General features: G+C 34.7%; 1 protein-coding gene across 1 annotated transcript; it reads left to right on the forward strand.

Annotated features, from left to right (window-relative positions):
- The first annotated feature begins 2,918 nt into the window (after window positions 1-2,918).
- On the forward strand, window positions 2,919-15,112 carry LOC752528 (short coiled-coil protein B). Its single transcript, XM_001179444.4, has 4 exons — window positions 2,919-3,394; window positions 5,252-5,374; window positions 6,668-6,806; window positions 8,891-15,112. Exons 1-4 carry the CDS (start codon window positions 3,367-3,369, stop codon window positions 8,922-8,924), a joined length of 324 nt encoding a protein of 107 aa, XP_001179444.2. The 5' UTR covers window positions 2,919-3,366; the 3' UTR covers window positions 8,925-15,112.
- Window positions 15,113-15,849: the final 737 nt, after the last annotated feature.

The following is a 15,849-nucleotide window of genomic DNA, read 5'->3' on the forward strand; positions in this document are numbered from 1 at the left end:
AAATATATTACATGTATTTCAAATTCAACATGTCAACATCTTTACTTTATATACATTTCTTTGCAAGGAAAATCAAAGGAAGGTCCTCGTTGACTTAATGATTTATGATATACATATATTTTTTGTTGGTGGAAGATATATATATATATATATATATTTGGTGGAAGATCAGGTAAACATCAATATTTTCACTTACATTAATTCCTCAATGGACTGGTGCCCTTTCATTCCAAACGACAAGGATTCTCAAATGGTATCACCGACCGGGCAAGCAGTTACTTGAGTCGTTAGCTCGGATCATGTTTAAAGCCGACAAGGTCTTCGATTTTTCAGGATAAAGCACAAAAACTATTTTATGTTTTACATTCACTATCCTCCTTACTCGATGCTACATGTGTTTTGAAATATGTCTTAGATATCCCATTGAATGGGGTGTTTATAAATAGGAGACGTGTACTTTATACTGACTCTTTACCAAAATCATAAATTCATATCGTTGAAGCGTCAGTGGTGGAATGTTATACATGCATTTATAATGTTACGTTAAGAAGATTGTTAATGGTTCTGTTTACTACCCACATACTTTGTTTTTTGAATTCAAGTCGTTGCTAAGATTATTTTTAAGATATGAATGTGTTAGCAAAGAAAATAATACTAAGCTGGAAGAATTATTGTTGAATGTACTTTAATCTTTAGCCTATGTTCTTTTCCACTCAATCATTGAGTTATTAATGTACAAATGTATTACTATTATGGAAATAAAAACCTCGCTTGAGGATAAGAGAAAAAAAAAATACATGCATTTATCATAATGGTGATGTAACCATAGGGGATGCAATATTCGGAAAGTTCTTTATACATTTAATATGTTCATTGTCATTTCATGAAATATTGAATATTAACATTAAAATTAGTTAATTTAAATTCATAATTTTGGGTGGTCAGTCTATTGTCTGAATTATTTAAGAGAAAGACGTTAAAATCACGAGAGCCTAACTTGTAACTGTAAAGATACCGCGACAGGATGAAACATTGAAATCTCGATAATATTTCTACTCATGGAGAAGGAGAGAGACAGAGAGACAGAGGGGGATAGAAAGATCGTCATACAAACACACATACACGGCGGAGGGGAGGGAGGGAGGGAGGGAGGGAGAGAGATAGATAGATAGAGAGAGAGAGAGAGGGTGGCAGACAGAAATACAGATATACAGAGTTTACATGATAATCATAATGATGTCCAATGACGAAACCGACATAAATGCAATAATATAATTTGGAATAAGCGAAATGTACGACAAACGAATAGAACTACTGAAAAACAATAAATCAACATTAAAATACATATTTTAATATTTATATTTAATAACCGGGCATGGTGGCTCAGTGGTTAGGGCGCCGGCCTAATGAACGGGAGGTCGTGGGTTCGAACCCCGGCCGAGTCATACCAAAGACTTATAACAATGGGACCTTCTGCCTTCTAGCTAGAGAAGGGTAGTAATAACATATTATATTATGCAGGGCCCGCTGGAAGAGCAGTTTCATAACTGGCTATACCCTGGGTAAATAAAACGTTATTATTATATTATTGTTATTATTATAACATCCCCCCTTCCTCCGTTTTTTTAATCATTATTATTAAAAAAATTAAAAAAACATATAAATAAATAAATACATATAATATGTATTTGTATGTAATATGTATACGTATATATATACAAAGTTCAAGAACTGTTTTTTGACCACGTATTTTCTTACCTCTGTTAATTAGATTGCTGTTTATCTTTATACATGTACTATTAATATATTTTGATTGTCTATTTTATGATATAAATACGACCATATACGAAATTAGTAGATCATTGATGGTTTTAAAAAAAAATCTATGTTACACAATAACTTTGAAATTTCATATTATCCAATGTACCCCAAATTGAGAATGATCTTATCTGTTTGGATTGAAATAAATAAAGTTTGAATTTGAATTTGTATCACCATACATGACGTATGGTTTATCAATTCAATACATAAGGGGCGGATCCATAGGGGGGGGGGGGGCATCGGGCCCGACTTCCCTCTCCGGCGAAAAAAAAATTGTAACGTTAATTTTACCTTTTTTAAACAAGAAATGAAATCCCCCCCCCCCAACCTGGCAAAAAATTGAAAAAAGGGTTTTGTTTTTGTTTTTGCTCAAAGAGGGGGGGGGGGGGGGGGTGTTGAGAAAAGAAAGGGAGTGTGTACTCAACCCCCTCCAAACAGTGCTTATACCCCCCCCCCCCCCCCCCCCCCCCCCCCCCCCCCCCCCCCCCCCCCCCCCCCCCCCCCCCCCCCCCCCCCCCCCGCTTATTCACCGGCTGGCTGATGAGCCGCTAAAAATTTTCTCACGAATTGGGCACACAAAAAAATAATAAAAATATTGCTCCTATATGTGATGAAGATGAGGGTTGGTGATGGTGGTAAGAACTATGATGGTGAAGAATACTGAAGATGATGATGATATTTATAATAATGATGATGACTGTGATGGTGATAGTAAATATTATAACTATGTAGTTGATGATGCCGGTTGTGCCTCGGACATCAATGGTGTTGATAATTTTATTGATTTGATTGATTGATTTATTTCCGTTTGATTTTCTTTTGCATTTTTACAAATATATAACAAACACACATTTCAAATTTACACATGACAAAAGAATATATGTAGAATAAAGTAACTGATGGAATCATTTACCATAATGGATGGTGATGGCATGGGAAATGATGCAAAGAATAAGAAGAGATAATGTTCATGGTCGGATTTTGATGATGATAACGATGTTGGTGACACAGAAATTATAGGTCGAAGTCACATCGTCCAGTTTAGTCGAAAAACGATGTCATGAATACGCGGCCCTCTACGTTACTGTTCACGTAATCTTTCCAGTCAGCAGCTGAGAAAAAGAAAAAGGAGACCGAGGGCCGAGGGAAAAACGGGCCACAAATAGTATGTTTGCCGTAACCACGAGAAATTGTAGCTGTGCAAACCATATGTGACTTTCTGTAAATTAACAATCTAATCGGATTTTTAACAGTGATTCTTCCAATTATATAAGGTTTTTTGACAATGTTCGGTGGATGATAATCTAGATCGCGCAAGTTGTGATTGGATGCCGTGGACGTGTTATTACGTGCAAATCGCATGCAAAGGCGTGTCCGCATTCAACACTGTGCAAATGCCTATGGTATTACACGAACTGCATCAGATGCTGTGATCGCCTGGAGGATTTTAAGAACTTAGAGCGAAGAAATCTTGATTAAATATCTCGATTGGCTCCTTTCTTAAGAAGGAAGAACTTTATCACTCTCGTTTATGTTGATCAAGCAATGTCTAATATGACAAAAGAGGATAACGGTGAGTACAGTTCAAGCTGATCATGATGATGTCATCTAAATGTATTGCAGATGAGATGAAATGAGATGTTGCATGATGCATCACTGCACACGAGCATCAATTTGACATGGACTCGGCCCGGTCATCTTGACTCACTTATGTGTTGAGTTGCCTAGTACTAGTATAAGGAGTGAATATTTTTGTCATGATGAGTGTGAAAGAGAAGGATATCAGAATTCTGATTTATAGTCTAGACTAGTCTAGAGTCTAGTATGTATAGATCATGTTGCACTTGAAAAACTGGTAGACTAACACTGTATCAGTAATCTGAATCATTCTAATATTTAAGTAGGGCTACTATTATTTTCTAATAGACTTCAAATTTACACACAGCAATAACCCTTCCATGTATATGCGCACTGCGTTAACATTAACATAAATTAGCCTTTAAAGTTGAATGTGTCATGTGTGTTTATGCATGTGTTGGCTCAGTCATTAGAGCGTCCGCCTCACAACCGGGAGGTCGTCGTCGGTTTGAACTCCGGTCGCGTCATACCAAAAGACGTTAAAAGACGGGAGTTGCTGCTACCTCGTTTGGCATTCAACAATAAGGGGATAGAGCAACGTCGATCTGGCGCTGCTCAGTGGCTGCCAGGCTCACGATGAAAAAGAATTTCCATTTTTGGTTTAATAAAATTTGGAGTGGACTTTAAATGATGATTATTATTATTATTATTATTATGAGATCAGGGCATGAGATTTTTAAAAAATTGAAGAGAAAAAAAAGGACAGGGTAGCAAAGTTTTTCCGTTGAATCTGATTATATTCCTGACACCCCCCTCCTGTAAACTCCAACAACGCATGAAGTCTAACCATAACAGTATGGATGCCCCTCCCCCCTCCCCTTGTTTGGATGTTGTGCCACAACAAAAATTACTGGTAGATATCAAAAATTGGAATAGTAAATAAATAAAAATAAATAAAATAATAAATGTTCACAACTTGTGGAAATTCACTTTTGCAATTTTTGTATTCCATCCCACTCTTTCATTCTATTTTCATCTCTCATTGCATTTGCATGATGGTTAATTTTAGTATCTTGTCTTCTCTTTTTCTCACCCATCCCTTTCCCTTTAAATGTCTAGACCCTATAAATTTCCATCATAGAGTAACTAAATTCCATGCGTTGTAGTAAGGACTAAGAAAGTAAGATTCCCATGTAAATCTACTGGAATAATTTGTGGTTGGGGGATGTATTTCACAGTAAACATTGAAAAATTGCCTTCAAAGTTCAATGAAGAATGGAAAGAAAAAATGAAATAAACTAAATACAAACAAAACCATGTTAAAGAGTGTACTAGATTCATGTACATGGAAATTACATTCAGACTACAATAATCCAGGCAATTATCCAGGTCTTGTCAATGTGGCAGAAATATCAAAATAATATTGTAATGATGTGTGTATTGAACTTTTTGAATAAATATTGCGAATAGACCAGTTTGTGACAGATTTAACAAATAATAACTGTTGTTGTTTAAATAGCACCTTAATCATTATAAGTTGGTTTATTTGGTTTTATACTTGTAGTTGACCAAAGTGCTTATTTTCTAACCAGTGCTAACTGTAGTAGCAGGGCTTAAATTAATCCAAGGCCATGGCCGTGGATGCCCTTTTGATTGGCCTCAATGCCCCTTTCATTGGCCTTGGAGATTTGTTGTGTACTTTCCAATTCTTCCTATTTGTTCTGTAATATAGGAATGTGCCCTACAAAAAAGTGGTCTTGCCCTAAAAATATTGAAATTTAAGGCCTGTACTAGTATAATAAATTCTTTCAGAAATTCTTCAAGAGGGCCTTTGCTTTGTTTTTCTTTGCAGACTCCACTACCCTTCCCACAGATGTCAACCGAGCCAACGATTGCTCCACAGACGATGGGGAAGATGCTGAGGAGAAGGCTAGGCTAATATGTCAGGTCCTGGAACTACAGAATACTCTAGATGGTAAATGGAAATCTCTTATGTACAAGGTTCCACACACATTTTGTTTCACAGGGACTCTGGATTTAGTTTGTTATGGTCTATATACATGTGAATGCATTGGTTGATTTGGATCCTGGTTGAATTTGGACATTTTAAGATTTTGGGGTGAATATTTTTGGGTTCATGTGTTACAGTCTGAGTCGTGAAGTATGAAGTACAAGCAATGTACATGTACAATGTAAGATACAGGAGGGGTTAACATGAATTTATATGAAAAGATGGGGTTTTGGGAACTTGCACAGAGCGAGGGAGTAACGTTCAAAGGATAGAGAGGAAGAAAAGAAAGAGAATTGCAAAATTGTTAGGGGACAGTAGACAATGCATACCATACGTTGTACGTGTCTGTTGCACGTGACAATTTATTCACAGGATCAGGGCTGAGTATGAATTATATGTCACCTCAAAATTGTGTATGAAGAGCAGGTCACCAGGGCCCTGTTGCACAAAATTTACGATTGATGGGAATTTTGCCATCAATGGTAACTGCCATGGAAACCTTGATTTTGATTGGCTGGTGAGCCCTGTTACCATGGTACTTGCCATTGATGGCAAAGTTACCATTAATGGTAAGTTTTATGCAACAGGGCCCAGCATTTAAGATTATTAGTATCTCGCTATTATTCAAGTAAAGTCAAAGAAATATAATGATAAGTTTTGGGGTCCTCACCATACCTGAACATGAGGTTAAAGGTACTATGTCCCATTTGCAGGCCAAAAAAATGAAAAGGTTAAATTCCAACTGCATTTGAAAGATATTACTAATTTAGAACTTCCCTAAAAATGGTGGGGCTTGAAAATGTCTTCAAGTGGGAAAATAACGACTATTAGTTGTCAAATGGACTTTAGGGCTATAGAGCCCAAAAGTACTAGTCTTGATTTTCAGACAATTGTAACGAATGGTAATACGTTTTATGCTGCGCAAAGATTCAATCAGTTTAATCTTGGCCATGACAAGAAGTGGGTTATTGATGTAGACAAATGCTCATGTACCCTTTACAACTCTTTTCATGTATGTTATTACCAAAGAAGAAAAAAAGCCAGTCAGTCACTCAATAGTGTCTGACAGTGAAGTCTAGCAAGTAAACGGGTTTCCTTGCATAATTTGAATATGAGGACACTGCTAACGTTTAAATTTCACAGATAGGACATATATGACATATTCATAATTCCTGCAAAGTTCTACAGCATTTGAGGTTGGCTGCAAAAGGGATATAGTACCTTTAACCCAACTTTTTGAATGCTTTTGATTTGCAGACCTCTCTCTCCGAGTAGACAAAGTGAAAGAAGAAAACTTGAAGCTCAAATCCGAGAACCAGGTCCTAGGCCAGTACATCGAGAACCTCATGTCAGCCTCCAGCATGTTCCAGTCAACATCGCCCAAAAACAAGAAGAAGTAAGTTTGCGTTGGGTACTCAGGAATCTGAAAATTAATTATGAACCCAGTGCACCATTTCAACCCCTTCTGTACTCTGTAAAGTACATAGAGACATGTGTTATAAATGCACTATACCAAAAACGTTTAATTATTTATTATTAATGTGACAAATATATGAACCAACACAGTAATTTTCTAAGTGATGCCATAGTCCAACGTTTAAATATTTTATTTTACGAGGGAAATTCTGAATTTGGAGTTGAATATATATTGAATGGGGATATGTGTTCAGTATGTGTTTATCGATTTGTGATAATTGCGGTCTCATGCGATGAGTTTCATGTATCTCGTATATGCATGTGTTTGTGCCCCTAAGAGAATGCAAGCAATGGGCACACGCACAGAATAGTGGTGAACGGTCTAATGCACTTTGTACGCAAAAACATATAGGATTGAGTGTCACTTGATAGACTTTTCAGCCGATTCATGTAAGATGGTCCCTAAGTAAATACCCTGTTTTATAGTAAAACATTATTAAACGGAAGTAGACATTTTGACTAATGCACTGTCCGTTGAGATCCATGAGGCCCTAGCTCTTATCAATTTAAATAGACTTGAATTAATGCTTGTTTGAATATCATGTAATGATTTGTACATCACACTGACACTTTCATATGATTATATTTACCATAGACACTCATTCATGTTAATTATTCTCCTTAAGGTATATTATTGAGAGCAAACAAATGGCTGGTATCATATCAGAAGGAAAATCTTAAAAGATTACTTTCCCTGTTGCAAACAAAATAAAATATTTTCAGCATATATATTGATATATCAAGTGAGCATTTTCCTCAGCAAAATATTCAATATAATAATTCAAGGAAAGATCTTGCCTATTAAAGTTGCCTCTATTTTGAAGACCCCTAGATTCTGCTTTGAGATGGGAAGACATGTTTGAGGGTCCTTGGGGAGTATAAGTTCAGCGATAAGAATTCAGTATCGACAATTGAGTTGATTCAAGATTGATAAGTGAATTGACAGCTGCACCATCTGCTTTGATTGCAGTAGATTATTAAAACTGTCGTTAAGTGGGAAAATAATGACTATTAGTTGTCAAATTGACTTAAGTGCTACCAAGTCAGTACCGGTAAGTAATAGTCTGATTTTCAGATTTTCAGGCTATTGTACTGAATGGTTGTACGTTTTGTGCTGCACAGAGATTCAATCAGTTTAACTTTGGCCATTTAAGAAGTGGGTTATTGATGTAGACAAATGCTCATGTACCCTTTACAGCTCATTTTATGTATGTTATTACCAAAGAAGAACAGAAGCCAGTCAGTCACTCAATAGTGTCTTACAGTGAAGTCTAGCAAGTAAACGGATTTCCTTGCATAATTTGAATATGAGGACACTGCTAACGTTCAAATTTCACAGATAGGACATACATTACATGCAGCGTGTTTCTATTAGTTATACTGAATTTATCTGTTTATAATGTTCTCCAGAAAATAGCGTATAATGCCAGGGAAGGGCAGTTTCTATCTACGCGCATTATCCGGATTAAAAGAATGCTCCGATTACACGGGTTAAAAGGCTGTGAAAAAAAGTTCATCGTACTCTGGCTAATGTCACCGCAAAGTATTATGGGACTGCTACTGTAGGTCAACCTGGGATTTTAGTGTCGCGCGCGTCGGGGTGAAATATTCCAATCACGTGAACGTGATCGCTTCGATTTTCGGTTTCTCTCCGCTATGTGCACTCAATCGGAACGTTGTGAGATTCTACTTACGTTATCCGGTTAGCTGTCCCTGCATTATCCTTTTAAAAGATCTCACGGCCATTATCCGGATAATAGCGGAGAAAGTCAGTTTCTATTACGCAAAATTTATCCCTTATTGGCCATTAACTGGATAATGGCTTCTAATAGAAACACGCTGATATTCGTAATTCCTGCAAAGTTCTACAGAATTTGATGATGGCTGCAAAAGGGACATAGTATCTTTTAAATTTCTGTCTATCTGAATTTGCTATTTGTTTCATGTTTTTTCCTCGTATTCAACCTTACCGGTATTCCTCCTTATTGTTTTCTTCCTTACCAGGTCAGGGGGCAAAGGCAAGAAGTCGGACAAGTGAGATAGTCTGCTGCCCTCTCAAGTTAACATCTCATTCTCATCAGATAATAGGGTGTCTGACCTGTGTGCAATGGCTTACTTGGGACAAGTACATGTTTCATGACTAAGGTGTTCTTCATTTGTGTGATATCATTCATGTAGGTACAGAGTGAGAATGTGTTGCATATTATAACTGCAGTATAATTCTCTTTTTCACTGATTTCTTTGTCGTTTATGCTCTTACATGTAACGTCTCCCTTTAAAAAAAGGGACAACATGTGTTGACTTTAAAAGAAATGTGATTCTTCCTTTTTCTGAAATTTCTTTATCCGTATTATGTATGTTGTATGCAAATGTGAAAGTTTACTTCAAAATGTGGGGAATTACTTTATGGCCTTGATGTATTCTTCTGGATTTAAAGATTCTTTGTAGATACACTCTTTATTGTAATTCAAGGAACTCTAGTAATTCTTTTTGATCGTTTAATGATCTTGATGGTGTGTGTCTCTGTAATTTAGTACTGGCAATTAATCCTCAAGAATTGATGAAAATCCCTGATATAGACCACATTACTTCAGGAGATTAATTTGGATTTACAAACTCAGTATAACTCAGTATAACTTTAATTTGCCATCCTCTGAAGAATTTCTGGTTCTAACAATCTTTTTATTGAACTTGCTGCTACATGTGAGTTGGGAAGGATACACAGTCAAACCTGTCTAATAAGGCCACCCCATTGAAACAGTAAAAGTGGCCACAGTGTAAACATAGGTGGCCTTCCTAGACAGGTTCTACAACAAACGTTTTGTTCTCAAGGGAGACAAAGTGCATGGCCTCTGTAGACAGGTGGCCTTTATAGACAGGTGGCCACTAAGACAGGTTTGACTGTTCATCTGGTGTACGTACATGCAAGAGCTTCTTGCATTATATAGCTTATAACAATATTTGGGAACATGATTTTAAAAAAAAATAGTTTTGTTAATGAAAACATAGACATATTTAATGAAAGATATATTTTATAGAACAATCTAGTCACTATAACAGCCCAAATTTAGAAAATATTTGATGACGTCTTTGAATGAAGATGTACTTTAAAACAAAAATAATATGATATACAGCATGGGAGGTGATCGTGATGAAATAATTCATTTTGGCTACAGACTTTAAGTTAAGTTTGGTCTGTTGTGCTGCAAATTAGGATAGTAATTGCGCAAAAAATATAAAGATCCAGTTCTTTTCATATAGCCATGATAAATGACTTCCCCTTTGAATTTCTTCTTAATGTACAAGTTGCCACTTTAGAAATGTCTGCCAACCATTTTGTCTAAATTCTATGCATGAGTTCTCACTAGTTCATTTGAATGAAAATGGAAATTATGAATTATTGCATTTTTCTAGAAATGTCACTTAATCTTTCTGTGTCTTCATTTTACAATGACTGTTGATTGTACTATACATGTAGCTTGTAAATATCAGTAGCAAGGAACCAGTGTTTGATATTTGGGTATTCATTGCCATGAAATTAAATTACGATATTAGACTACATGTAGATGCATATATGTGTGAATGATCCGGCAAATATCGTGCTCTGCCTCTTTATAATTATAATTTTTTTGATTTGTGTATAAAAAATATGTAACAATAAACATTTGAAGATTGTGTTTAAAGAAAGATGGGAATATAATGTACATTACATGTTATTACATGTTGGTTCCAAGAAAGTAACCTCGGCCAAAACATTAAAATGACTAGAAGAATTTGATGAGTTTTAAATGTGTATCTCAAGGTATTTGAAGCTGTTTTGCAAAACTGTACAGGAATATGTGAAAACAAATGCACCCAAGTTACTATTCATTCATCATTTAAACCATGAACTATTGTCAATTGTACAATATTGTAAGAGGCTTACAGTGTACATGTGTGCAGGCTACTAAAGTGTGCTAAAACACTGTATACAGTCAAACTAGCAGAAGTTGAATCAACTGGGACCAAATAATTAAACTGGAAATGACAAGATTTGTTTTTAATTATTCGGAACTACACTTCTTTGGCCTTTTAGGCAGAATCAATTTTTTTTTACCTCTTCTGTGTTTTTCATTGTTTCAATGGGTCCCCATTAAAAAAATGGAAAAATAATATCTAAAGAATACATGTAGTTGTAAAATAAAGTTTATAAATCTGCTTTTATAGAAATGGAAAAGGAAAATTATGATGTTCTTTGGAGCATTGATGTTTTGGTTTTTTGCCTTTTGCAAAATGGACTTGTGTGAATTAAGGTGTCAAATAGAGGAAAAGCAAATTGTCAAGTTGTATTTAATATCTTCTGAATTATTGTTTCATTTTTGGTGCATTTACCTTATGGATTCAATGGCATAAGTTATATTTTCAGCAATAAGTGTATACTGAGTAATATTTGAATAAATGAGTAGAAAAATACTACAAGACGAAAAATAGAACTGCAGATATTTCTAGTATGATAGCTTTTTTGAGAAGTATCCTTCACCCATCTATATAATCTTTCATTTTCTCATTAGTATACATCCATCTTTACCATTAATTTTGGTGTTTTCCCAGTGGTAGATAAATAGATATCGCATACAAAGTGTACTAGTAGTTGATCTGTATAAAGGGATAAGTGATTAGCAAAACAATTTTCTTTTAAACACATTCTCTTGCAATAGAACTGCATAGCAGGTACTACAAAACATGATAATTAAATGTAGGAGTATTTAATCTTACAGGCTAACATAACCAGTTGCTATAAGCTTTTTATCTTGCCATGTTACCAGTTATGCATTACTTAAATGACTGATATATTCTGTACTTACCAATACACTGTTGTACGACAGATTAACACTTTATAAATTTAGGAAATAACAGTTTTATATAATATGCTCAGAGAAACAGTTTCATGGACGCAACCAGGAATAGGTAAAAAGGATGACTAAAAACAGAATTAATTTATAAGTAAGTCAAATGGATTGTCTATTGAATTTTTTTGTTGCTGATGAATTATGCATCGTAAATATGAATATGTAAAAGAATGTGTTTCGTAAAGCCTGCCTCATGTTCAAAATAATGTATTAGAAATGAATGTATACAAACTATATGTTTGTAAAGAAGCTGTTACAATTTTTTTTCTAACTAGCTGTATTGTATTGGCTCTGTTTGGTTGTAACTTGTAAGATTTTCCATTGTCTAATGTGATATAATGATTCATTGCTTGATTCAAAGTGAAAACAGTCAATTTATTGGAACATATTCGACCAAACCAAGGGATGTGCAGTGATGATAATTTCAGAAAGTTGCACTTTATTTATAACATGAAATGGGTACTTAAAGCCCCACTGCACTACTTATAGCTACTTGCGACCTCTATATAGCAAACAATGCCTAAGTGGTGACCATGCCCTTTTTCTGATGTTAATTGAGAGCCGATTTAATGAGATAACCACCTGTTGTTGACCATGCAGGGAGGTCTAATCCCTCCCGGCCAAACTAGTGCAGATAGGCTTTAAGGTACTTACTTAATATTCATAAATTTCTTTATGAGGTGACAATCTTGATTCCTAGTATTTTTAAATTACCTTGGCCAAAGCATAGCTGTCTGTAAAAATTTTTTTGACAAAGCCACTGGAATTGATGTATAACGGATACACATTTACAACACCTGGGTCATTTTTCAGGAGAGGCAATGATAGATGAAATGCCTTATCCGAGGACAGAACTATATATGGCAAGGATTCAAACTCACATGCCCATATTCTACTCAAATTTAACCCGCTCTGGGCTTAAGGTCTTGTTCAAAATGGGTTTTATCAAAAAAAGTTAAGTCTGGGGTCTAAATTTCCTTTGTCAAACTTGACCCTAGACCCAGGGTCAGATTTAACTGAATTAGTAGAATACAGACCACAATGTTTTTATTGAAATGAACCACTATGCCATAGAGCATCCTTTCAACGCTTTTTAAATGCAGTTGGGTGGTAGCTGATTCTAAGTGGATGGGTCTAACGAAAACGGCTCGGTTTCTCTCAAACTGCACTTTCCTTCATGACCATTTAGGGTTTTTTTTTTAAAGGAGGAAGGCTGCTAGCCTCCCCCACCCAAGTTAATTATTTACCATTACTGCTTCACTTTTATAGACATATTGATATTGACAATGGTTAAAAATCTGATAAACAGCAATTTTGGCAAGGGCCTGCAATCAGTGATGTTCTCTTTTCATTGTGATTATCTTGTATCTTAGAATTGATGATTTATTTCAAAAGCTGAATTTTGATTTTTCATCACAAAAGCTGTATCTATAATTATGTAAATAGTGTAAATGAATGCTTTAAATGTGGAGCAACACTTATTTATATGTGAATATTACTTTTTATATGTTAGTATGGCAAATGGTTTTACGTGTAAACTTAAATTACTCAATTTTGTATTAATCTTGTTGTGACTGACATTCCTTCTTACGTTATTGTTTTTATTCCTGAAGATTATGTTGTGTGTTAAATAGTGCTGCAGTCGCAGTCCTTATGTTGTTTAATTACAGTGAATAGTGTAGGAGCTCTGCCACTTTGTTATTATTGGGTCATATTTCAACTTGAAGTTATTAATTACCCTTATTACATTCAGCATGGCAAAGATTGATCATGTATGAACTCAGAGATTGCTCTTGTGTGAAAGAGGACTAGTTTAAGATTCCTGGAGACCCCAAACAATGTAAAGGGACCAAATTATGCTTTGTCTTTGATATTTTAAACAATGCGGACCGTGAAACAAAAAACAAACACCTAATTTCACTACAAGGGGCTGACTAGCTTATTGCAATTCCTGAAATCTTCAATGAACATTGCGTTTTTATTAACCCATACAGGAAATGGATGGTTCATTTATAAAGCCGAGAGGAATGGAAGAATACAATACAGATAGAGTAAATGCCTAATTGTTTGTATACCACCAGACACTTTTATACAAGGAGAAAGACTTTGAAGGAAACATGAAAAGTGGTCATTATAGGCAGTTGGTCTTTACGCACAGGCTCCTTTAGTACATGTTTCAGTGAGAACTGATTTTCAAGGGAAATGCAAAATGTGGTCTTCATAGACTGATGGTTTTCTATACAGGTGGTTGTTAAAGCAGGTATGACTGTGAGATCATTTTCAGGATCATGTTCTAGTACCGTAGTTATTTATGTACACTGTGAAATGCAATCGTATAGCGTAAATTGAATTATGATTTTTCTATGTTTATTTGTGGTGCTATTAGACCCAAGTAATCTCACTTGGATTATGAAATGAGTTTCTTTTGCTCAAACCTTACTACCACTTTTCTTGTTCTTACATTTAACTAGACATGATTATATTGTTGTACCTAGGTGACTATTCATTTTAAAATGAAATAATGCAAGTTCATTTTCCTTTGCTGAAACTGTTATGTGTATTGAAATCAGAGGAATACATTTTATTCCAAGCTGCTTGTGCATTAGTTTATTTTGCTATGCTCGAATTGACAGGTTTTAGTACCGTAAGTAAAGATGTTTTTATTTAGTTTGAGTTATTATTATTATATAATGGTTTGTGTTTTGAGATTTTACCAGAAATTATATGCTTGTAAAAATATAGCCGTGTCCAATCTTTACATCATTACTTTATGTGGTTGTTTTCCTCCACAGTTTACTGAAGGGTTAATAATATTTGAAGTAAAAATCCTGAGTACCTGTTTTCTTATTGACAAATAATCAATATTGTAAATTAGTATTCAAAGGGTAAAATAAATCATGATTTTTGCGTATTTCTTAAATGTAATGGGATTTTTTTTTCTTCAAAAGTGCCGGTTTAGGTTCTACCCATGAGGTTGATACCTTTTCAAGATTGGAAACCTGAGCAATAAAAAATGACATGATAAATTCTTAACTCAGCATTTAAAGGATACACAAACTAAGAAGTCTTGAAGAAAACTGTTGTAACTTTGTCCCAAATGTTGACATTTCTTCACACCGCTTTTCAAACTGAAAACTAATCCGGTCTCCTCTGTATTCATATGTAGACATTTATAGGTGTTCAATGTGTAGCGAAGTAAGCTAAGAGTCTAATAGATATATTGTATTTCATTGACATAGATAATAACTTAAGAAATTTATATAGTCTGCTGTACTTGTGTGGGCTTGCAAGGTAGATAAAACAGAAATGAATAAAATCGGATTTGCCTATATCTTAATTGCTGACAATGTTATTGTAGTGTTCATTTCATGCTATGTGTGTGATATCTATGCAAGAGTGGATACAAACAAATGAAAGAGAGTGGATGTATCCTTTCAGCATATACAGTCCTAAGTACAGGTTGAAGGCCTAGTCTTTCCTATCCTATGTATGTTAAAGGTATGCTCTACTTCTTCTTCTTCTTCTTCTTCTTCTTCTTCTTCTTCTTCTTCTTCTTCTTCTTCTTTTTCTTCTTCTTCTTCTCCTTCTTCTTTTCTTCTTCTCCTTCTTCTCCTCCTCTTCTTCTTCTTCTCCTTCTTCTTCTTCTTCTTCTTCTTCTTCTTCTTCTTCTTCTTCTTCTTCTTCTTCTTCTTCTTCTTCTTCTTCTTCTTCTTCTCCTTCTCCTTCTTCTCCTTCTTCTTCTTCTTCTTCTTCTTCTTCTTCTTCTTCTTCTTCTTCTTCTTCTTTTTCTTCCTCCTCTTCCTCTTCTTCTCAATATCCTTAATATTGTTTTACATCATCTTTATTATCATCAACATTGTTGTATATCTTTAATCATCATCATCATCATCATCATCATCATGTACTTTAATTGTTATTAAAATGATTATCATTATACTGTTGTTATGATTATAATTATTATAAAAACTTTTAAAATTACTATTATTATTATTGTTATTATTTGTATTAACATTATCGATATTATTATTATTATCAGTAGTAGTAGTATTATCATTTTCATTGTCATCATCTTTA

Source organism: Strongylocentrotus purpuratus, unplaced genomic scaffold (genome assembly GCF_000002235.5).
Source record: "Strongylocentrotus purpuratus isolate Spur 01 unplaced genomic scaffold, Spur_5.0 spur5_scaffold_11, whole genome shotgun sequence".
Taxonomy (NCBI): domain Eukaryota; kingdom Metazoa; phylum Echinodermata; class Echinoidea; order Camarodonta; family Strongylocentrotidae; genus Strongylocentrotus; species Strongylocentrotus purpuratus.

Bases quoted from the DNA above. Each gene is read 5' to 3' on its own strand.
- LOC752528 (XM_001179444.4), top strand. From the start codon at position 3,367: ATGTCTAATATGACAAAAGAGGATAACG. The intron at 3,395-5,251 runs GTGAGTACAGTT...TTTTCTTTGCAG, and splicing joins TATGACAAAAGAGGATAACG to ACTCCACTACCCTTCCCACA. The intron at 5,375-6,667 runs GTAAATGGAAAT...TTTGATTTGCAG, and splicing joins ACTACAGAATACTCTAGATG to ACCTCTCTCTCCGAGTAGAC.